This window comes from Panthera uncia, chromosome X, assembly GCF_023721935.1.
Source record: "Panthera uncia isolate 11264 chromosome X, Puncia_PCG_1.0, whole genome shotgun sequence".
Classification (NCBI taxonomy): domain Eukaryota; kingdom Metazoa; phylum Chordata; class Mammalia; order Carnivora; family Felidae; genus Panthera; species Panthera uncia.
Window position 1 is genome coordinate 63,099,342 of NC_064817.1, and position 25,116 is coordinate 63,124,457.

Below are 25,116 nucleotides of genomic sequence, written 5' to 3' on the forward strand. Positions count from 1 at the left end.
TTGTGAAATTCACTGTCAATTCTAGATTTACAATAACTAGTAATATATTCTGTGTGAAGCTTGATTCAATTCCTAAAAAAAGCTCTAACAACTAAACAAATAAAGCATGAAAGAAGCCAGAAAAAGAGCAAAAACAAATTTTAATAAAACCTGAAAAAGCATAAGTAACTAGTAAAAAGCATAAGACAACAGAATTATTTCTCTCTCATGGATGTGATGCTACTATGGATCAAATTATGTCTCTGAAACCTTAAACCCACAGAACAGCTTTACAGTCTTTAAGGCTGATGCCATTATCACCCTATAACACCCATCCACAGTACAATTTAAATTACACTACTAAGTCCTACACACACTATTTGCATTGATGATCATTGAATGCCTTATTTCTAAGATAATTAAGTGAGATATAGCAAATAAACAATATTTGTAATTCCATTCAACCTTTCTGCAAAGTTCACTTAATATAGTTTGGGAATAAATACCCTAAATCTTTATTTTACTATCTTCTAAACAATTTAACCTGACTTGGCTAGTATACACAAACGTTGTAGACTGACTTTTCCTCCAACTAAACAAATCTGAAATTGTTTTATAGCTTACCTTTGTGAACTATAAATATGAAGTTCTATTTCTATAAGGTACCAAGTAAAATGCATAAAACAAATACTAAAAGATTCTTCTAGAATACTTTGGTGTATGTTGAAAGAAAAAGCTGAAGGAATGACAAAGAATAACGAGGAAGGGAAAGAATGTTCAAAATAGGAATAGAGAAATTCTTTTTTTTTATTATACTTTACATGATGATATTGATACTTACAAACTAAAAGCTGCTTATCTTTCAAATAAACAAATTATTAATCCTAATATTAACACAATATTGATTCCAGAAATGGACAGAAATGAGAAACTCATGAGCTGTATAAAACCGTATCATTGCCTTTAAAAGGGATGCTTAGGTTTCCATGTGGCAGCAATTATTCTACTTCTATTCATGTAATATTTAGTGAGCACTCATAATGTATCACATATAAAAGATTCTGAGTTTATGTTCCAGTTCTAATTACTTGCAGGTGTGACAAGAAACCCCTGTTCCTCTCCAGACACATAAATGTAATGACTTTATAATCAACTTGTTTCATGCAATTATGTGAACACAAAAAGGAGGAAAGGGAAGTGAAGGGAAGGAGGCAATGAAAGCAAGGCCTGGCAAAAGTGTGATCCATGGGCAAAAGATAAGAACTGCATAAAATAAGAGAGAGAGGAGGACAAATATTACTGGCAGAAACCCAGTCACCTCAGCCAAATAAAAAGTTTAAATTAGACTTCCTTTCAATTTACACTTCCATATTAACAAGAGGCAAGTTTCCCACCTCCAAGTGAATTATGGGTTTAAATGTGACATATAACCATAGAATGGCCAATAACAAGAGCCAATCAATGCTAAATGGAAGCTTATGGCAATATATAAATATTAATTTGGCTTTAAAGTTAATGCAAGCCTCTTGAGCTGTATACAATATAAATAAAAGGCCTACTATGTAAATTATAGGACACTGCTATATATCAATTTTTCAAAAAGAAAAAAGAAAAAAAAGGTTTGAAAATAGTCTTGTCATATCATGCCCTACAGTTTAGAAAGGTAAGCATGCATTATTTGTTCCTTGGGTAAAATGTCAGTCTCAAACTACAGTGACAAGCCATCCTGCTGCCATTTCTAGGGATAATTTTATGGAAATTGTTTAGTAGAATATAATAATTAGAAAAATTTTTGAAACTTTTACCATGATGGAAAATAACTACAATAGTAGTTCTTCCAAATATTCATTTCAAATGGACATGAAACAGACTTTGAAATTACTTCTGTACTGAAAAACCAGCTCAGCAGTAGAGTTGTATTTGTGTGAAATTTGATTTTCAAATTTTAGTGCAACTACTACAAAGTTTCCAAAATAAATACTAATCTGTAAAGGAATGAAGAAACAATAATATTTAGTGATTATAGTGCAAAATCTCAAATAATACTACAAATATTAATTACATATGTTCCAGGATTCTTTTGATTGGCATTAGGTATTAATATTGTTTTGAATTTAGTTCAATTTTCTTCCTTTGATTTAATTTTGGAACAATGCAAAACCAATCTGGTTAGTCAGGCATACAGCTAATGAAATGGTATGACTGGAACTTAGACTTTATAATAGTGTAAATATCACAGGCATCTTTGCTTTTTCCTTATAAGGATTTGGAAATTCACCCTTGGTAAACTTACGTACACATATACTTAAAGTATTACAGTAGTTAGTCTATGCTATGCCATGCTCCTTCACCTCCATTTCATTAAATTACTAAATAATATCATCGATTAACTGCACAAAGGATGGGAATACTGAATATTTGAATATATAATCCAATACAGTGGAAAGTCCAGCTAAGGTCAAGATTTTATTGTTTTTGGCCAAAGATAATTGCGAAACTCATTAGAAAGAGGTGGCACAATATGATCTTTGAAGTGAGTTACTAAAATCAAATTAGGAAAAGCTAGTTTCTAAGTACAAAAGTAGAAAACATTCCAGGTTGAATTTATAAAATGCATCATTAGTCAATACATTATTACTAAATTATGTACCTATCCATAAAGCTGCTTACTGGTTTTCATATTGTTCTAGATTGTACTGTCTACTACAGTAGTCAATAGCCATATGTGGTTATAGATTTTAAAATTACTAAAAATTCTGTAAAATTAAAAATTGAGTTCTTCAGATTCAACAGCCACATGTGGCTAGTGCTTACTGTTTTGGATAGCACCAAATAGAACATCTCCATTATTACAGAAAGTTCTACTGAGTAGCACTATTCTACATAAAATAACAGGTAAAATAAGCCCTAAGAAATAACTGGTGTAAGTCTAACTATACTGGATAAAATTAAAAGTGGGACATATCTATTTATGATAAAAATTCTATGCAAAGTAGGAACAGAAAGGAACATCCTCCAACTGATAAGGGTATCTACAATCATACTTAATGATGAAAGACTACCTGCTTTCCCCCTAAAATCAGGAACTAGGCAGGAATGTCCAGTCTCATCACTTCAATTCACCATTGCACTAGCAGTTCAATAATGGAAGAGAAAAAACTATAAGCCAGGAAAAATTAGAAAGAAAAAAGTAAACCTGTCTTTACTTGTAGAGAACATGATCATCTATGCAGAGAATCCCAAAGATCTAAAAATAATGCTATTAGATCTGGTTAGTGAATTTAGCAAGGTCAAATTACAAAACAAAAAAAAAGTTTCTATTTACTACCAACAAACAACTGGAAATTGAAAATTTAAAACATACAATTTAAAATAGCACCAAAAAAACGTGAAATCCTTAGGGAAAAAATTCACAACAGACGTGCAAAACCTATACACTAAAAATTACAAAATACTGCTGTGAGAAATTATAGAAGACTTAAATAAATGGAAAATTATACCATATTCCTGGATTATAAGGTTCTATGTTGTTAAGATGTTAATTTTCTCCCAAATTATCTACAAATTCAATGTAATCCCAAAAAATTCCTTGTCATTTTTTTTGTGGAAATTGAAAAGCTAATTCTAAAATTATACACTATTGGTAGAAACACAAAATGGGACAGCCACCTTCAAAATGATTTGGCAGCTTCTTAAAAAGTTAAACCTATATTTACCATATGATCCAACAATCCCATTAACTAGATATTTACCCAAGCAAATAAAAACTGATGTTCATGCTCCAGAAAGAAAGTTTATAGCAGCTTTATTTATAATAGCCATAATCTGAAACACCTCAAATGTGCATCAATTGATGAATTGACAAACATATCATGGTATATATCCATACACTGAAATACTGCTTGGTAATAAAAAGGACTAAATTACTGATACATGAAATGACATGTATAAATAAAAAAAGCATTAGGTCTAAGAAAAATAAGACATAAACAAAAGGCTACATGCTTATTATTTAATCTAGATGAAATTCCAAAAGAGGCAACAGTAGAGTGGATAGAGAGATTCGTGGTTTCCAGGTGTTGAGGGAGGGGCAGGGGATAGACTGCAATGAGACATGAGGAAATTTAGGAGGTGACAGAAATGTTCTACATTTTTATTGTGCTATTAGTTATACAAATGTATACATTTGTCAAAACTCACTGGACTATACAGTTAAAAAAGAAAATTTTTATTTTATATGAATTATACCATAAGACACCTGACTTCAAAAAAGTAATAATGGCTAATCTTCTATTTTTGGGGCTTTGTAAGTATAGATCTGTTACACCAAAGAAATATGCTGTGGAAACAGGAAGGCAACCAGTATAACTTATGCCAATTACATACTTCTCTGGACTTTGGCTTTTTCTGCTGTAAATGGGGGTTTATAACCGTTTCCCAAATCTGTTCCCAGGAAATTTTCAGAATGTTACAGGCATTTTGGGAAAAGCGTCTCCACTATCAAATTATTTAGGAAATGCTCCCCATAAGGTGATTCACAATGCATTTAGCATATGGAAGACTCTGAGCAGCCCTACATACGTTCATTTTTTTCTATACTTTTTGTAAAATCAGTATTTCCCACATTTACTTGACCAAGGAACACTTCTATTAAAAATGGTGTTACTAAAGCTCTAAGATTGGTTGATTAAACTTTCAAGATTACCTTAAGTTTTTATTTACATTGGGAAACTATGAAAATAATTGATTTTATTTTTTTTAATTTATTTTTGAGAAACAGAGCGAGCAGGGGAGGGGCAGAGAGAGAGGGAGAGAGAATCCAAAGCAGGCTCCACACTGCTAGTGTGGAGCCTGACGCGGGACTCAAACCCACAAACTGTGAGATCATAACCTGAGCCAAAATCAACAGTCGGATGCTTAATTGACTTGAGCCATCTAGGAACCCCTGCATAGCTGCTTTAAAATCAGTTTTAGGGGTGCCTGGGTGGCTCAGTCAGTTAACTGTCTGACTTTGGCTCAGGTCATGATCTTGCAGTTTGTGAGTTTGGGCCCCATGTTGGGCCTTGTGCTTACAGCTCAGAGCCTGAATCCCACTTCAGATTCTGTGTCTCCCTCTCTATTCCTCCCCCACTCTCACTCTGTCTCACTGTCTCTCTCTCAAAAATAAATAAAGAATAAAAATAAAATTTATAAAGTAGCTATGCAGAACGATATCCCAGAATGAGAAAACTCTCAAATCAGAAATTTTAAAAGACATCTTATTCATATTGCTTAATTTTCTAGTCCCGTCCTCTAAGTTTTTACTAGGTTCTGAATTCTAAATATCCTAAACTTAAATATTTTTACTTGTATATACTACATGAAATGCATTATGGTTGAATTATCTCTATTGTAATAGCTTCTCTTCAAATAACAGATTTAAGAATGTGAAAGCATCAATGCCAGGAACACTAAAATTTATAAGCAATAACAGTAACACAGTGATCTAAGTCAGAATAAGAATAACAAAGTGATCTAAGTCAGAATGCAAAGTGTTCACTATCTAAAACCAGAAGAAATTTGAATGTATATAGTTAAAAATAATTTTTAAAAAGGGAAGGGAAGAAAACACTAAAGAAAAGATGGAAAACCTAATACTCTAAATGCTGTTCTTCAGCATTTTACATGTGACCACTGAAGGAAGTACAGAACATTACAAATAATGTTGATAGTGTGGTAAAAAATACTGTATCTTTGAGTGCCGGGGTGGCTCAGTCAGTTAAGCATCCACCTTCAGCTCAGGTCGTGATCTGGTGGTTCATGAGTTTGAGTCCCACATCAGGCTCTGCACTGACAGTGCGGAGCCTGCTTGGGATTCTCTCTCTCTCTGCCCCTGTCCTGCTCATGCTCTCTCTCTCTCAAAATAAATAAACTTAATATATACATGTTGTATCTTTTGAACATAAATAAATACATGAATAATAAAAGCTATTTTAATTCAAGTCAATAAATGAATTATGAATAAAGCTTTAAGGGAAAAGTGAACACTGGAAAATTATAAACAATCCATTCCTGAAAATGAAAAAAAATGTTAAAAATGCCATGTTCAATTAGACCCAACTCAGTAGTCTTTTCACCCAAGAACATCCAGGCTATGGAAAAATATTGCTAGTAATGTACGCCAAAGTATCCGATTTACTTTAATAACCCTTATGAATCTTTATCAATAACTTGCCTAAGTAAATTTTAAAATTATTTCTAGCCTAAATTTGTTTAATCTCTTGGGGTAAGTAACTTCTATAAGCTTATTATATAAAATAGCATGCATTTTTAAGTTTTTATTTTTCAATTTGAATTTAAGGAATTTTGTCTAGGCACTAGGCACTATATAAAATAATTTTTTAGAAGTGTGAGAAAATAGGGAAACAGAGTGGCAATTACTCATCTAGCTGTATGGTTTTGTTCATTCTTTTTAAGAGTTAACTTTTAGTACAAATGGTTTTGTAGCTAGATCTCCTTGGAAACCACTACTAGTATTTCTTCATAATGGTCTGGCCAGAAATGTCTCAGTAATAATCTGAATGGAACATGTGAATTTCAGTAAACTAAAAGTGGGAAGGGTGATTTTTTTGTTTTAATAAAGATAAAAAGTTAATAATTTGTTTTAATAAAGACAAAATTTATCACATCATAATATGTTTAGTAAATAGATATAAGCAGAATGTATTATGTTTTGTTCGGAAAGCTATCTTTACATAGTTCCATATAAAACCTTTAAGTTCAGCACATAGATATATAAATAAACATCCATATGGTTAAAAAAACCTATACTATATAAAACAGGAAATGCTTCTGCTAAGAAGAAAGGAGGAAAGGAGGAAGGGAGGAGGGAAGAAGGGAGGAAGTAAGGAAGGACAGACGAAAACAAAACAAAATCTCAAAACCATAATTATATTTGATTTAAGTAAAAATGCTTTAAAAAAGTTGGACCAACCATGAAACTCCTCAAGAATGTAAGCAGTTCGTTCACACTTCAAATTTAATTTTGGCAGTATAATGAGTTCAGGAAAAAACAAATCAAGAATATGTTTATAGCTCACATGGACATTACTCACCCACATTTGGAGGTTTCACATAATTTACAGGTAGTTCTGGAGGTCTGCCTCTATGTAGAGCTGCAAAAGCAGACCCATTCCATAGTGTACTCTTACAGTCTATACAAAAAGATTCAAACGTTAGTCAAGAAATAGAACAGTGTTTTTTTTAATTGTACCTCAGAGGTAAATGTCTGTTTTCAATTTCATTTGTTGGAATATATTTTTAACTATTAACACCACAATAAAGATAACATGCATATTTTTAATAAACATGTTATAAACTGTATTATCACTAAGGGGCGCCTGGGTGACTCAGTCGGTTGAGCTTCCGACTTCGGCTCAGGTCATGATCTCATGGTCTGTGAGTTCAAGCCCTGCATCAGGCTCTGTGCTGACAGCTCAGAGCCTGGAGCCTGCTTCAGAGTCTGTGTCTCCCTCTCTCTCTGACCCTCCCCCATTCATGCTCTGTCTCAAAAATAAATGAACATTAAAAGATAAATTTTAAACTATATTATCACTGGGAAACACCAACACTTTAATATATACCAGGGTATTTTACTTCTGCACTGATCTAGAACTAAAACTTTTATTACGCATGTATTTGAATCTTATGCAAATATGTCATGGATTAATAACGTTTTAAGTTTTTCTTGATCTTTAGGTTTATACATTTCTACTCATATAAAACTATATAAGCAAGGTTATGACTACAGCACAAGTATTCCAGGTAGAATTCAGAAAAATTTATACTCGGTGCATACTCACATTATGGGGTACCTGCCAATTGTGCCATAACAGGTAACAATATTGCATATCAGATGACAACAGACTATGAATAGCTGTGTTTTTTTGTATTTGATGTTTATGTCAAAAAACTCAAGCAAATATGAAATATTCTGAATAATTCAATTGTGATACAAAAACATTCTACTATTCTCTTGAAAGCTTCCAAATCAACTGATTTGAAGAATTTCCTTAAATTACAAAATGAGATGTTTAAAACTGGTATTTTTGAAACTATTTACCTTTGTGAATTAGAATTTGAAAACATTATGCTAATAAAACAAAACAGAAGTAACCTGGTTGCTAGACCTGAAGTATTTATTATACCAACAGACATCCTTAATGCCTAATTTCACATTTTTATGTTCACAAAATACTACTCTACATGTTTTAGGGAAAATCTTTCAAAGACTGCAAAACAGGGGAGTAGAAACACTATTATTGAACAGTTACATATTTTTTAATATTTTAATTATAAAAATTTTAATATATCATATGTGAATTTTTACATATCATCTCTCATTTACCTGTTATAAAATATACAATGTGATTAGGATGATATAAAGACTTATAATACTTAAAAATATTAAAACGTAATGAATTAAGCATTAATACTGTACTAATCAGAGCAGTGATCTTTTAACATCTCTACTCCACAGGATTACAAAACGATTCTATATTGTTGTTTATTTCTACTGTATTCACTGTTTTACAGCAGAGGGCTTCTTTTAGGCCTCTAAATATTTACCTGTAAACTAAGAAAATAAAAATAAGATTGTCAAAATAAGAAAAACTAGAAGAAAATTAGTATTTAGAAAAGCATGGGAACATTTACTTAACATAAAAATATGCTGTTCTCCACTCCTTCCTCTAAAAATTGTGAAAATCTTACCTTTGGCATCCCGTAACAGAGACTGCCGACCAACACCCAGTAATGTCTGTACCCCAGGAACACTCTGAGGGATCTCCTTATCTAGTAAGGGGCCAATCCGCTCACAAATTTTAAGGAGGTAGTCTGGAGGAATGTGTGCATTGGCTGCCACCTAAAAAGCATAAATAAAACAGGAAAACCAATTTGGTTTAAAAATATAACTAGTCCATTAACAAACTATTTCATCATGGAACAAAGTGCAATTTTTAAATAAAGAAAAAGGAAAATAATATTTTAACTATTTAATACTTCAGTCAAATTAAAGAAAGAGCTACAAAAATTAAGCACATCTAAATGATAACATTTTGGGGCACCTGGGTGGCTCAGTTGGTTAAGCGACCGACTTCGGCTCAGGTCATGATCTGGCAGTTTGTGCGTTCAAGCCCCGTGTTGGGCTCTGTGCTGACAGCTCAGAGCCTGGAGCCTACTTCAGATTCTATGTCTCCCCCTCTCTCTACCCCTCCCCTGCTCATGCTCTGTGTCTCTCTGTCTTTCAATAATAAATAAATGTTAAAAAAATTTTTAAATGGTAACATTTAAATGATATGGCACTCAAACTTACTTTTACATGCCTTGATTAAATCATTTGCTTAGCTGTTAATCTTATGAAATAAGTGTTGCAAAACAGCAAAAGTGAGCATGCCTAAAATTAAAGTACAAAGACAATGGGTAAACTCTACTTGTACTTGATTTATTCACTAGTGATGAACTGATCAAAAATCAAAGGACCTAGATTCTATATAAATGATAAGAAGGCAAAGTTATTACTTGCACCAAACTCTCACCCAAATCCCAAATCTGCTTAATAAAGCAGAACTGGTTTTCCTAAAAAATAGTTAACTGGTTTCTAAAACAGTATCCAATTAATGATTTTATAAATACTATGCTCTAAACAACTAAGCTATATATACTCAAAATTCATTGCAACATTAACTCATTTTTAAAACACACAAGCAAATTTCTGAAGATGGTTAACATAGGTAGACAGGAGTGAGAAAATGAAACAACAAAACTTCATTTTTTAATCTAAGCTAAAGTTCAAGTCCATGATGTGTTTCATATACCTAATTATTTAAAGGAGCAAACAGAGGGGCGCCTGGGTGGCTCAGTCGGTTAAGCGTCCAACTCTTGGTTTCAGCTCAAGTCATGATCTCATGGTTTAATGGATTCAGGCCCTGCATCGGGCTCAATGTTGACAGTGGGGAGCATGCTTGGGATTCTCTCTCTCTCTGCCCCTCCCCCACTTGTGCTATCTCTGTCTCTCTCAAAATAAATAAATAAACTTTAAAAACATAAAAAAATAAAGGAGCAAACAGAAAACTAGACTATTAAAAATATTCAGATAAAAAGAACATCTACATTCTCATCTTGACATAAAGGGTGAGGGAGAGAATGAACAATAAATGCAAATACACACACACACACACACACACATACACATATATATATTTGTATCATCAGTATATTACCACCAGGTCAAGAACAATACAACATGAGAGAAAAATTTTGTAAATCATCCCTAATGACCATGAAAGAAGAAATTATGTATGTTCTAGATAAATATTTGTTTAATGAATCAATGAACGTACAAAAACCAAAGTCTATCTGTAAGCAATATCACATGAACTCAGAGGAAAAATGTTAGATTCTCCTATCAAGGTACCGTTTTGTTTTCTTATAAAACATAGGTCGAAGAACTACAATCCAACATGTGTTCAGAATTCTGGGAAGAAGTAATTCTATTTTGATTTTTAAAAATTATTTCCTGCCAATTATCTTTTTTAAATCCCAGCAAAAATTAATTTTAATCTGTCAAAATAACTGAGGCCTGGGAACTGTCAAGCTACTCAGAAAGAATGACAACTTAGCCTGATTATGTTATATGTACATCTACAAGGTTTAGCTTCTGGATTGGGAAAAAGGATCAAGTAAATTCTTTTAAGTTATTTCTCACATTTCTAGTTTTGTTTTTGAGGCAAATTCCTACATAGAACCATCTCTCAGTAAAATATACAGGTAATATTAAAGTCAAAGCAGCTGATGATTCAATTCAATCTAAATATCTGTTATCCACAGACACTGATATCCTAAAATCCTAGTTTGTAATTCATTCTCTCCACATTAGAACATTTCCTAAATATGCCTAAAGGCAAATAAGAGTTAGTACCCCAGAAAATACATATCTCAAAGCAAAATACTGCATATGAACATCTGTAATAGTTTATGCATTTTTTCCCACCAACACTGTCTCAGATACACTCGGCTTGCATTATCAGCCATTACTTTTGCATCAAGTACACACTACACAAAGACTTTACACAGGATGGTAGTTTATGTCTTTACTGGCACTTTTTTTTGGTATCAATTTTCTTTTTTTTTATCCCATTACCATCTTAAGAGCTAATCCCTTCCTAGAATTGCAATATAATCCAGAAAATAGGAGCTCTCTAATATGAATTTTTTTTAATTTTTTTAACATTTATTCATTTTTGAGAGACAGAGAGAGACAGAGCATAGCCAGGGAAGGGGCAGAGAGAGGGAGACAAAATCTGAAACAGGCTCCAGGCTCTGAGCTGTCAGCACAGAGCCCAACGCAGGGCTCCAACTCACAAGATCCTGACCTGAGCCAAAGTCAGATGCTCAACTGACTGAGCCACCCAGGTGTCCCTCTAATATGAATTTTTAGAATTATCCTCTTATAGAAAATCTGTCGAGGGCACCTGGGTAGCTCAGTCAGTTAGTGTCTGACTCTTGGTTCTGGCTCAGGTCATGAGTTCGAGCCCAACATCAGGCTTCGCACTGACAGCGAGGAGCCTGCTTGGGATTCTCTCTCTCCTTCTCTCTCTTACCCCACCCCTGCTCACTCTCTCTCTCTCTCTAAATAAATAAATAAACTTAAAAAAATTCTGTCAGAATTATATCTTAAACTGACATCTTAAGTTGCCTGGCTACTTCATTTTATAGAAACAAATGATTTTGAGCCATTTATGTAAATTTTTTCTATCAATTCCTCAGTAATAATTTTAAAATACGGAATCATTAATTAATCAACCAAAACAAGGCCTTTCTACATCCAAATTCTCCCACTTGAAGATTTTTTTAAATTATAAATTATTAAATAAATTTCACAAGTTTGAATTCCACCCTATACAATTACAAATTGCTTAATTTCTAAGTGGTCCCATTCAAAGAGTCCATTCCCCTAAAATCAATAAAAATTTGAATATGAAACAATGGTAGAGGAATATAGATTCTATCAACACAACACCAATAACAATACATTTGAATTTGAACATGCTAGCGTCTCCTTTAAATAACATTAACAGGCTTTCAAACTCTATCAGCTCAGTTCTTGCAATAATAATTTCTTCTAAATCAAATTTCAAGACTTATAACTGGTAGTCGACATTTATTTCAATCCATCTGCTTTGATTAAAGTTGGAATTTTTTAAAGGTGATCTTTTTTGGCATATAAACTCATCCACTCTCAATAATTACTCTTCTAAGTTTTAAAAAATTCTTTATTAGAATTATGTATGAATATAATAATAATATAATGCAATATAAAAAGTATGTATTAAAATATTCTATGAAATTTGTAACATAATATAAGCCCCTCTTTTCAATTAAAGCTCAAATACTCTAATTTCAGTTATTTAACCACATTTTTCTCTCTGGAATATAATGGCCAACAAGTAACACAACAAGTACTTTGATATTTGCAGAAGAAAAGCATTCTCTAAAAACAAATTTCAAAAGTATATTATAAACTTCTATATTATTATGTAAAACAGCTCCAAGGAATTAAATTATAGAATGTTTGAATTATAAGTATCCTTGTGCATAATTAACCTAACTTCACATCTTATAGTAGGAAAGACAGATCCAGAGAAGTGAAGTCTAGTGGTCACAATGAACGTACAGAAATCTATGTTTCCCTGTCCACTGCTCTATTACTGTCTTATTAAAGCAGTTGGAAAATTATTAAGATAACTAACACAAAGACTGCAAAAAAAATAAAACTATAAATTCAAATAAACTGAAAGAAATTAAATGAAGCCTTCTTGATAGGAAGACTGGCTTGATAGGAAGATAGGATATATACCAAATCTAACAACTGAATCACCGCACTTCAGAATTATTATGACAAGTGAGAAGACCAGGGAGTTCACAGACATGATCCTACTCATCATAGTTAGTTAAAAGGTATACAGCTGGGAATTGAATAAAATGCAAAAGGTACCTAATTTCAAGGTACAAGGCCCATACCAACAAGCACTACATTTGAAATACTAATTTTCATATAGCAATGATAACATTTTTACCTTGGCTTTTAGAAAATATAGGATAAGTAACTCCAAAAAAACAAATAAAAGAGATAACTGTTTCTGCGTTTTGTTTTCTAAGATCATGATTGCACAGGTAAAATGAAGAATCAAACTGGGACCATATGTTGAAAAAGTGAAATATGACATTTTATCCGAGATTTTAATTTTTTTTGGTGTGGGGGGAGGGGAGAAGCACATGCAAAAAATTAGTCACATGATCTTTTTTATATTTAGAGACAGAAAACAGGATAGATTTTGAAAAATACAGCAAGCCTTTAAATACATCAAATAGTACTTTGAAAACTGGAAGACTAGATTATTCAGGCTCTAAATTTACTAGCTGTTACTGCTTCTGGCAGTGTGATACAGTAGAAAGGACTTAGATTTTAATTTTTTACCATACTCAGTTCCTACTTATGTGACCTGCAGAGTTACTCAGTCTGAGAGCCTGAGCTTCTGCATTTGTAAAACAGGAGTAATGATAACTATCTCATATGACTTGTAAAACAAAAACAAAATCATTCACTCATGCATTCATTCATTCAGGCATTTAAAATACAGAGATGAGATGGGAAGATTAAACTCCTGCCCTAAGGGAACCCATAGTCCCAGAAGGGGAAACAAACTAGTAAATAAATCAAAGCTACAAATGCCTAGAGGTTAGTACAGAGGGCTAATTAGAAGCAAAGAAATACAGTACCTACATCAGCCTAGGAGTAGGGGTTTTTGTCCAATTGCACACTTGAAGCCTAAGTGAAAATTCACAAGATAGACAAAGGGAAAGGAAGGCATTCCAGGCAAAGAGAAAGGTACCCCTACCCAGTAAATGTACTCTGCACAATGACTAACATAATACCCCTCAGTGTTTAAGATTCTCCTCCATGATGTTAAGTTAAAAAAATAATAATAATAAATAACTCGCAGAGGGGCGCCTGGGTGGCTCAGTGGGTTGAGTGTCCATCTGACTCCTGATTTCAGCTCAGGTCATAATCCCAGAGTCATGGGATCAAGTCCTGCATCGGGCTTAAGATTCATTCTCATTCTCATTTTCTTTCTCTCTCTCTCTCTCTCTCTCTCTCTCTCTCTCTCCCTCCCTCCCTCCCTCCCTCCCTTCCCCTCTCTCTCCCTTCCCCTCCCTCCCTTCCTCCCTCTGTTCCTCTCCCCCACTCACACACTCTCTCCAAAACTAAAAACTAAAAATAAATAAATAAAGGGAACTCAGAAAAACCTCACAGAGTATCATCGATTTTGAAGAGAAAAAAATACATGTATAAAAAAAGAAAACACAAAAAGTAAGTTTATTTTCTTTTTGATATTGAAATTTATATTTCAGTAAAATATAAATGTCTGCAATAATCCAATATTATATCTTAAAGTGCTGAGTTTTAACATTTGCTGAATTTGAAGGAGGAAAGGGAAAAAACTGGGCACAAAAGTAAATAAAACAAGTAGGCTTTTCTACTGTAGTAATACCACTGGTTTGTACAATGAGCTACAAAGTGTTAAGGCTTCCTATCACTTTCTTTTCAAAACGTAAATCATTGTTCACAGCATTTTTTTTTTCTATTAGTTTTAAGATTTCCTCAGGAATGAAAGTCAAGAGCAACCCACCTAGGCTTATGTATACTCTGGGTTTCAGTACCTCAAGAAGGCAAGTACTGAAAGTACTATTACCTTGAGGACAGATAATGTCAAGACATGGACAAGGAGCCCACCCACATTCTAGAAGCTCATCCTTAAAGAAATGTCCAATAAAAGAACTCAGTACCATCTAGCATATTAAATAAGCCTAAGAAACATGTATCATGAAATGCTTCTAACAAAAGTTAAGAAAATCACACAAATAATAACTGAGGGTCAGATTATTATAAACTACCATGGTACATGAGAAAACATCTTCAACAAGGTAATTTAAAAAACAAGAAATTACTTATCAATAATGCATAGAAAATAAGTTCGGGATAAGAAAAGATCAAGCAGAAGGGTTGAGGATCCCTACAACAAGACATCAGAAAGACATACCTCCCACTTCAAACAACAGAGAATACTACACCAGCATTGTACTAAATTGCCTTTCTCTAATTAATAATAATGCAAACAACACTAAACATCTTTTGACATAACAATAATTTCTTGTTTTGAGTTAACACAGATGCACTTTAAAACACTCATTTCAGGTTCAATTCTAACACTCACTTTTTAAATACTTTTTTTCCAATGGTACTGTTTTATACCTCCTCACCTTATAAAAATATTATAAAAATTAGGTGGTGATTATTAGCTAGCTAAGAAAATATAAATTGTGGGGTCATAGTTCTTTAGATGTCCATTTTCCATTCAACCTCTATGTCCTATTTTTAAATTTTTGTTAACGTTTATTCATTTTCTTGAGAGAGAGAGAGAGAGAGAGAGAGAGAGACAGAGCATGAATGGGGGAGGGGCAGAAAGAGGAGACACAGAATCTGAAGCAGGCTCCAGGCTGTGAGCTGTCAGCACAGAGCCTGATGCGGGGCTTGAACCCACAAACTGTAAGATCATGAGATGAGATGAAGTTGGCCGCTTAACAGACCTACCCACCCAGGCACCCCTATGTCCTAGTTTTAAAATGCAGTAACCAATTAATTTGCAATGCATTTTTAATTAACAAAATGCTTTCTTTCATATTTAACTCATTTGGTTCAAGAACAACCTTGTAAAATAGACAGAGGGTTTTATTTTATAAATGAGGAAACGGAATCCCTGAGAGGTTAAGTAACTTGCCCACAGTCACTCAGCAAGTAAAGGCTATCTCTCAGACTAAATCTTATGGTCTTTTCTACATACTACTCACAAAATCTTATATGAGAAGTATCAAACAAGGACATCCCCAAAATTTAACACAAACACTAAACTGCCTTGAAATTACTTATTTGCTCTCTACCAAAAAAAAAAAAAAAAAAAAAAGACCTGTTTATTAATCAATCAGTAATCAACATCAGTAAACCAAGAACAAAAACACAAACTAAACTAATATTCAAATTGACAAAGGTGCTTTCAGGACAAAATTTTATACGGGACATTCACCCAACCCAAATTATTACTCCCTAACAGCAGCTCTCTTCAGTTTCTTAATGCCATCTCATTTGTATTGAGTTATCAGTTTTCCTAAGACTAATGATAAATCTCCAAAAGGATTTTAATCATTGAAAATATGTTCTCAGACCAAAGTGTGAAAAAAGACAATGCTCAATCCAGACAAATAGTTAAAGCCAACATATTATAGAAAGCAAAAGAGTACATGTAGCTCAAGCAAATCAAAAGTGAGGAAAACTAGTTTCCAGCATCGATTGCTCTCTACCATAAGAACTATCAGGTAGCATTATATCCCATTGGGGTTGAGCAGCACATGCCTTTTGGTTTCCCAAAATGCATTCTGTTCTTCCTAACTATGGTTGTGTATCCATGTAGCAGTTAATAAATCACACACACTTAAATTACTTCCACACTTAGAGAAGCAATAACTATGCCGCCAGCACTCAGAAATCATTCTACTATTTAATAAACTAATTAAGCTATTATTAGTAATTAGAGAACAAGAACCAGGTAAGGTTAAGAAAAAAATATAGGCATGTCTGGAATTCAAATACAGTGTTTTAAAGTACTTTGTGAGGATCAAATGAGATAATGCGAAAATATTTTTAAACTTGCACAAGTTATATGCAGATTCAAGTTCTTACAATAACATATCATAATAGATGCTTATATATTTTTTCAAGATAGTAATGAACATACAATCTTGATAAACCTTCTTTTAATAGCATAAAATTGCTTCAAGTCTTTTGAATATAAAATGAAGGTAATACAATCTATGTCACTCCAAATGAAAGCACTAATTAAGGCTTTCAATTCTAGAGATGAAAAATTATATATGTGTGTATATATATATATATATATATATATATATATATATATATATATATTTTATATTATATACCACACCTAAAGGTAATTATGCCTTTGGTTCAGTCTTATGATACAAGTCCCCTTAACATGATTAAAAAATATTAAAACATGCCTTTAAAAAAGTTTCCCAGTCACAATTTCAATATATAAAATTTGTATGTTAACAAAAACTATTCATTTAAACACACAACACATACACATACCCCTCATTACTATGTTTGCAGTCCCCAATAAAGCTCCAAGGAGGAAGCAATAAAATAGCCAACAATTCAACAGGGTCACCAAAAATGAACAGACATCTGTAATTATTTAAATTATCTACCATAAGATAAATTGTAAGAAGCAAATCTAATTCTATTATGTTGTAAACAAGAGTCAAGCAGAAATGAAAAATGTCCAGATCAAACTTCGAAAACACTCACCATGACTTCAAATTTCTCCCTGTATCATTACTTAAAATTCTGAAAGTTAATTTAGAATGTCTTATTTTGAATGCCATATTCAAAAACCTTATAGTTCAACATAAACTGGCAAACGCTTCATATACAGGCCCATTTTTTAAAAGGCACTTCAGATCTGGATATGTCAATACTTGTCTGCCAGTAGCTTTAATAAAATAGCACCTTAATTGTGTTCCAAATTATAAGTAAAACACTAAATCAGATTTAAGAAAGAAAAAAGAAGATTTCTAGATATACAATACTAACAGTAATAATGAGGAGTTGAAGAAATCCAACTTATTATGCTAATATTCTTCTGGATAAATCAAGGTAAGCAGCATAGACAATTTAAGTAAAAGTATATATACAGACAGAAAGGCAATATTTTTGTTTCATATTGCATGGCTATGTGATCTTATTTCAGTATTTTGATACCCTTGTTTATAATTCTTTACCTCTGCATCATGCATTTGTATTCTTTCCTTTTTATACCCTCGTACATCTTCAGTTTGAAGTACTCCTATATAATTTAACATATCAGATTATACTACTTATAAAGACTGTAAGTACATATAAGGTTATACTTCTTAATACTTTACCCTAAACTTCAACCTGAAACATATAGCTAAATCAAAGATGACACTGTATAAATCCATTGTTCTAACAGCATTTTAAAAAATACCTACCCTAAGAAAAAAATCCATCTCTCCCACAATGAAGCCACACAAAATCAAAAATAAAATGTGAAATAATTTTAATCAACTATAAAACTGATGCATCTAGCAATCAAACTATCACAGAACATTCAGTTATCAGCCACTCCATTTCTTTTCCTTCTGTTCAAATTCTCACTCAGCCCTACCCCATCTTCCCTTACAAAGAAATCTATAGGTAGAAAACAGATCTTTGACTTAAAATGGGACCATATCATCAAAATATAATATTCCTAGAAACACTGGATCCCAGAAAAATAAAAACTTCAGTGTACAAGATGAAAAATTAAAAATAAAAAAGATACACTGTCTAAACTATAGACAATGTTCAAACAATAGATGAAATTCTGTGTGTATAAAAATAAAAATGTGTAAGGAAATATGAAAAACCAAACAATATATTTATAAGATAAAAATGAAAATCAGGTATATGTAGGGATATACACAAATGGATTAACAACTATAAAACTGGTTAAAATTTAAGCCTCACTAATGAAAAAAAGAGAACGAATTAAATCAACTAGGGGCTATTTTCACCCCATTAAAGCCACCTAAAGATTCAAAAAATATTTAAAAACTCACTCTAAGTACCTAGATGGTGACATCATGAATTAGTATTATCTTCTGGAGACCAATTTTACAATACATCACAAAAGCTATAAAACTGAAGAGACCCTTTGACCTGATAGCTCCACTTTGGAAAAATAGCCCAGGAAAATAAATCCAAAAAAAGGAAGGAAGAAACAAGACTACTTAACTATGCAAAGACATTAGTGAAAACCTAGAAGGAACCCAAATGTTCAACTGAATGTTGAGTTCAAATCATAGCAAACTTAATCTTTTCTTAACATTAAAATGACAATAACTATTCAAATATAGTTATATACAAAAAATGTTAAGAAAATATAAAGCATAAAATGGACATTGACTACAGTTATGTAAAAATATGCCTCTATAATATAAGGAAATGAAGTCTAGTAAACTGAATTTTGTTTTTGTTTTTTGTTTTTATGTTTGTGTGTGGTTAGTACTGTTTTTAATTATTTTGATGTTCATTTGCTTTTTATTACTGTCAAGTAATTTTTAAAAAGCTTTTTCTTTTTTTAAAAAAGCTTTTTCTTTTAAGTCTCCTTTTACTATTTACTTAAAATGGTCTGCTTACACATAAATGTAAATGAAAACATCTTCAATACACCTCAGTATAAAACTATCTTCCAAACCACATTAGTCATAAAGTGTTTAAATATATATTGGTAGGCACCGTTTTGCCTCTTTTTTTGGCAGGACTGCAGTCCAACAAAAAGTCTGACTACAAATTAAATACACTGATAAATACAAATTAAATACAGTGTTTACAAAATAATTTTTATCCATCTGAAAATTTTTTACCATTAACAGTACAGATATTGGAATTTATCCATATCACAACTATTAGAATATTTTATGATTTGCAAAAAATAAAATAGTCAGCAAACTAAAATTATTACTTAGTAATAACTATTAACATGACCTCATTATTGTAATTCAATATAAAAGAATTATCAAACAAACACTAAATCAGTTTAAATATTGTTATTAAATCATTTTATTTATATTTAGAGGCTACCATACCCCTTTAACTTACTTTAACATTGATCTTCCTCCATTTGGATCTTATTTGAAGGAAAGATAGCTGAATTTAGATTTTAGTAACATCACCCCTTTCTCTTTTCATTTCCTTCCAATTCACTGTACCAGTGGCTAACACGAGAGGACATCTTCCCCAAACTAAAAAAAGATCACCTTTTTGTATCAATGCTGAACAGAAGGGGCATGTTGACTATGGATTATATATTTAGGAGAAACAACACAGTCAATTCAATGCCTTTGGTCCTTTACTAAAGTATATTTTAAAATATAATCATTGTTATCTCCTTCTAAATCCCAGATCCTGTTTCATAAATTCTCAAAAAGGTCATAATCCATAGTTGTTGTTTAATGAAAATGTATCTGCAGAAATGCGACCTAATAATGATTTAATGAGCAATTTTCTAAAATATGATATACACAATTATGCTTTTTCATTCGGTAGTTGATTACCTAAAACCGGCAAATTTTGGAATTCGTTTGATGCTTCCCATTATTTTTAATTGTGCCGTTTTGCCCAATTCAGGGTCGGTTAACTCCCCTCCCTGAGCTCCCTCCACCGTACCCCCCTCCCCCCCCCAAAAAAAAGACTAAGCCTGGCCTTAGTTCCCGTATTTCAAGCCAGGACCAACCAGAAACCAGTTTTCTTCCACTAATCCGGAACTCTGGGCTGTTACCAACGCTGTCATTGGCCAACGTCAGTCCTTGGTACGTGCCCCAAGATAACCCCCTGGTTTCTCTCCCTTATTCCCCCTACAATGGGCCTTTCTCGATGTTTGTAACATATTCGTAATCCACAAAACGGCATCCCTGATAACTCACATTCTTCAAAGTTTTCGAGTGGAAATAAGCGAGGCCAAGGGAAGGGCAAGGTACCCTTTCTCTGACTGGCAGGGAGCGGGGAAGGGGCAGTCGTTCTTTGGCCCAGCTAGGAGCTCTAAAGCTGGGGAGGCGGAGGGGTCGGGAGCGGGTTGGAGGAACAAGGTGGGGACGAGTGGAGAAAGAGTTGGGTTAAGTTGAAATGAAAACTTTACTCACCAGATCCTCGAAGCTTCTTCGGTGCTCTTTTCCCTCCCAGTCTAAGCGGCGCGGAATCAACTGGGGGCGGGAGAAAAGAAAAGGTGGGGGGTGGGCAAACCATACAGGCCAAGCCTCAGCTCCCACTGAAGCCGACCCAACCTGCGTCCTGGTCCCCGACCCTCTGGCGTCCGTATTTCTCGAGTCACATAGCTGTTGCCTCAAAGCTAGTCCAGTGTAGGAAGCAGGAGGCCCAGAGGGAGGAAATCCTGAAAAACCGCCTCCCACGGGCATAAAGAGGGGGCGAGTTAAGACCCCAGCGATATCCGCCCCTTTTGAGGGAAGAAGCCGGTTCACTCCAGTGACAACAGTTCTGAGTGTCCAGATCCAAGCTTCCCTCCCAGCCCCAGTCCTCCGCCCCTGACTTGCCCTCCCCTTCCTCCAGTCTAACCCCAGCCCTCCCCACGTCTTCCCGAAGGGGCTCCGTACCTGATGCTCCTCGAGCTCCTGCACTAGCACCTGAGCAAAAGGGAAAAACGAATATGAGGAGCAGCTCAGACCATTAACCCATTCCTCCCTCCCCACTTCGAACCCAGCCGCTGACGGCAGGACTAGTCAAGGCCGGCCTCTCCCTCACTCTCAGGGAAACCGCACGCCCCGATGCCTCAATTTCCCCATTGGGACCGTTCCCCACGACTCCCAGATCTCCTTCTCCCTCTCACCTGGGCGGATTTGTTGCAGGGTCCGGACTGCAAGAATCTAGCGATCAGGTAATACAGCTCTGCGGAAGAGGGGAAAAGAGGTTGAGTGGGAGGTAAAGAAAAACAGAAGCTTTTTCAAAAGAAACTGACAGCCGTTGCGCTAAGCTCCCATCTCCTTAGCCCCCAGACACAGTTACCCACCGGCTTCTATCTGGGTAGGTGCCGCCGCCATCCTTTTCCCTAAGGGGTTTGGGGGCTCCACTCCGGAGGAGCTAGCGGGGGCGGGTGGGGGCGCTGCCTCTATTGTGGTGAAGCCCCCATGCCCAGGAGTCCCGCCGCTTCCGCCCCACTCCTCGTCCTAGTTTCGGTCTCTCTCGGATTCATCGCATCACGTTTCGACCCATAGATATTCTAGCCCAAGAGCAGAGGAGGCGGAGGAGGAAGGCGAGAGAGAGCGAGAGCGAGCGAGAGCGAGCAAGAGAGCGAGCACGAAAGTGAGAGTGAGCGCGAGCGCGAGCACGAGCGCGAGCAAGTGAGCCTGAGAGAAGAAAGGGGAGGAGCCAAAGTGGCGGAGGGGCGGACGGGGGTAAAGGGGGTGGAGAGAGCAGAGGGTAAAACCTGTGAGACGGAACTGCAGCGTTCGTCGTTTGCCGCTAGGAGCACTAAAGCAACCAAGTGTCCTCCGCTCTCCCAGACCGCCGGCAGTTGCCTAGCTACCGCTCCCGGAAACAGGGGGAGGTGCAAACTGACGGCCGACGCTCTGGCAGACGCCGTAAAACTCCATGGTGGCGTTCTCCTAAGAGAGGTCTTGAGACAGTTTGCCTGTGAGGGCGGTAGGACTCTCCCATTCAGGACCATTCCCTCTGGCGTTGTGAAGAATGTGTGAGGCGCTGACTTGATTCAACTGCTTTCTTCTTTTTCGTCCCGTCACCAAAGAGGCTTTGGGGTTATTTTGCCTTTTCCTCCACCGAAAAGAGGCCAGTCACTGAAGGATCCTGTGACTGACGGAAGAAAAAGAGCCCCTATAGCGACGTCACTCGTTTCTCTTTAAAATGGTTTTTGTACCAGATTTAAATGTTGTACTTACCAGTCCAGGGGGCAAGGTTCATATTGTTATAAAGACCAGTTCTAAAAACCGATACTGTGGGAGGAATTTGCCATCAGATATGAGGCCTTTTATTTTTTCCCCTTCTGTGAGTTTAACACATGCCATGTCTGTCTCATTCGTGTAGGATATTTTTTTTTAATTTATATTTATTTAGTTTTGAAAGAGAGCAAGCATGAGTGGGGGAGGGACACAGAGAGAGAGGGAGACACAGAATCCAAAGCAGGCTCCAGGCTCCAAGCTGTCAACACAGAGCCCCATGGGAGGGCGGTGTTGGGGGGGGGGGGGGTCTCGAACTCACCACTATGAGATCATGACCTGAGCTGAAGTAGGATGCCCAACAGACTGAGCCACCCAGGCGTCCCTTGTAGGATAATTTTCAATTGTATTTTCAACTACTGCCAAAGTATTTTACATTGACCATGGATTTTTATGTATTACATATCTGTATGCAAGGGTAGTTTTGTGTAGTATTACATATCTGTATGCAAGGTTTGGAACAACCTTTTTGAATACATATAATCTTAAAATTTTAGTACAGTACCAACTTGCAGTATTTGGTTACTAAAGTCTTAAGTGATTAAAAGATTTGTAAAGTAATTGGTACATATGTAATGAACTGAGTCTCCTTCCCTACTGTTTCTTAATATTTTGTTCCCACTTCAAGCCTTAACCCAAAAAAGTAATTAATAGAAGCAGAACCCAGTGAGACCAGAGATTATGTTTAAGCTGCATGTACCATTTACATTCATTAAAATATTCAAATTTGAAAGTTTTACCTTTTTAAGTTTAGGGATGGATTCTTAGGAATTTGGTTTCCTCACTCAGAGTTTAGACATTTATCACAGTTAACCCAGAATTGCATTATACTGACATAATCTCAGCCTGGGTTGTTTAGCTCTCACTCTGACCATTTTTTCCCCTTAGAGAGAAATAACCACGCAAGGTAATTGTGATACAATAGTTATATCTTTGGTGGTTATGCTGTACTACTTGAAAAAATGCCATTAACCAAAAGAAAAAAAATTTAGATATTGAAAAGACAGATAAGTCCTAGACAACCCATTGCAAGTAGTTTAGCAAAACACAAGATTGAATATATTTTACAAGCCAAGTACAATATATATAAAAGTTAACATTTATCAAGCCACTACCATGTACTAAGCATCTTACATACTTCACCTCATTTAATCTATAATTACCCTAGGAGGTAGGTTCCATTGTTATACTCATTTTACAGATAACAAAAATGACTATAGGATTTTGGAAAACTTACTTAAATTCTGTGAACCTTATTCCTCATCTATAAAATGTGAGGTAATAGTACTTGCTGTGCCCACTTCACAGGAATTGCTTGCTGTAAAAGTAATATGAATATATTTGTGTCATATTTCAAACTTTATAGGACATTGTTTTTCCAGTGATCACCTCAGGATCAGTCTGGGTGCAATCAGGAGGGAAAAAGCACATAGTAATTTGAATAGGGAAAGTTTAAGATACAGAATTATTAACGACAACAAGAGACTGGAGTAATGAGATATTACCTAGTAAGGAGTAAAGAGAATTCTAACAAATACAGGAATAGCAGATACATAATAGCAGATAAAATAGCCACTACCCCTAGAGCTGAGATATAGTAACCTCAACCCGTACTCCCAATTTAGGGCTAAGATCCAGATTTGGTTGGAGAGAATAAAGCCAGCCAAGGTTCATTAAATGGCAAGAAATATGCTGTGGTACCTTGCAAGCTGAAACTACAACCTCCGGAAATCACTGGAACTCTGGCCTCTGGAGCTTTATAGAAGCCCACCCTCTGGGATCAGTCCTCTAGGGTGCCTGAGAAATGTGTTCATGGGGAAGTATATCACCAGAAGCATGTGATATACTACAAAACCACCAAAGGAAGGGTACCAGGAGAAGGTGCTGGGGGTGCTACCAAACAATGCACCACAAGAACAAGACACTGGAGAAATCTGTACAAGCTGGAAGAGCAGTATACCCAGTAAAAATGTCAGAAACAGGAAGCAAAACCCTTTCATACTTCACTCTTTCCAGTTCCATCTACTGACAAAGCTTCAGTTCTAGCTGACAAAAGGAAAAATATGTAGAAGTCCCAAATCCATTTTCACAGAGCAGTCAAAAAAGGAGAATTTAGAGATGATAAGCAACAAATCAATAAACTGGCACACTTTCCTTGCTTTTCTCTTGACTGTAATGACTAGGTTGACAAAAGGAAAGTTTTTAAATGTGTATGTTAACATAAAAAGTGCCCATTTGTTGGTTATTACAAGCCAAATGCTTTGAATTCTTTTGTTGCAATTTAAGTCACCAGTATTAACCTGTGGCCAAAAGCTTAATGAGGAGGGGAAGGAAATTTTCATAAATGAAAGTAAATATGGATTTACAAAGAAAAAATCTGGAATGTTTGCCTGACTGGGTGTGTTAAAACTGATTGGGTAACTTAAAACAAGAGAA

General features: G+C 34.9%; 1 protein-coding gene across 6 annotated transcripts in view; it reads right to left on the minus strand.

Moving 5' to 3' along the window:
* The window catches only part of BRWD3 (bromodomain and WD repeat domain containing 3), a 231,515-nt gene extending 209,433 nt beyond the window's left edge, over window positions 1-22,082 (minus strand). For all 6 annotated transcript variants that reach the window (XM_049644693.1, XM_049644687.1, XM_049644686.1 and 3 more), the window contains exons 1-6: window positions 21,738-22,082; window positions 21,558-21,616; window positions 21,325-21,354; window positions 20,857-20,916; window positions 8,731-8,881; window positions 7,074-7,172 (exon numbers count right to left, since the gene is read on the minus strand). In XM_049644693.1, coding sequence (XP_049500650.1) covers window positions 7,074-7,172; window positions 8,731-8,881; window positions 20,857-20,916; window positions 21,325-21,354; window positions 21,558-21,616; window positions 21,738-21,768 — 430 coding nt within the window. In that variant the 5' untranslated portion in view covers window positions 21,769-22,082. The remainder of the gene's footprint in view (window positions 1-7,073; window positions 7,173-8,730; window positions 8,882-20,856; window positions 20,917-21,324; window positions 21,355-21,557; window positions 21,617-21,737) is intronic.
* Between the last annotated feature and the right edge of the window lie 3,034 nt (window positions 22,083-25,116).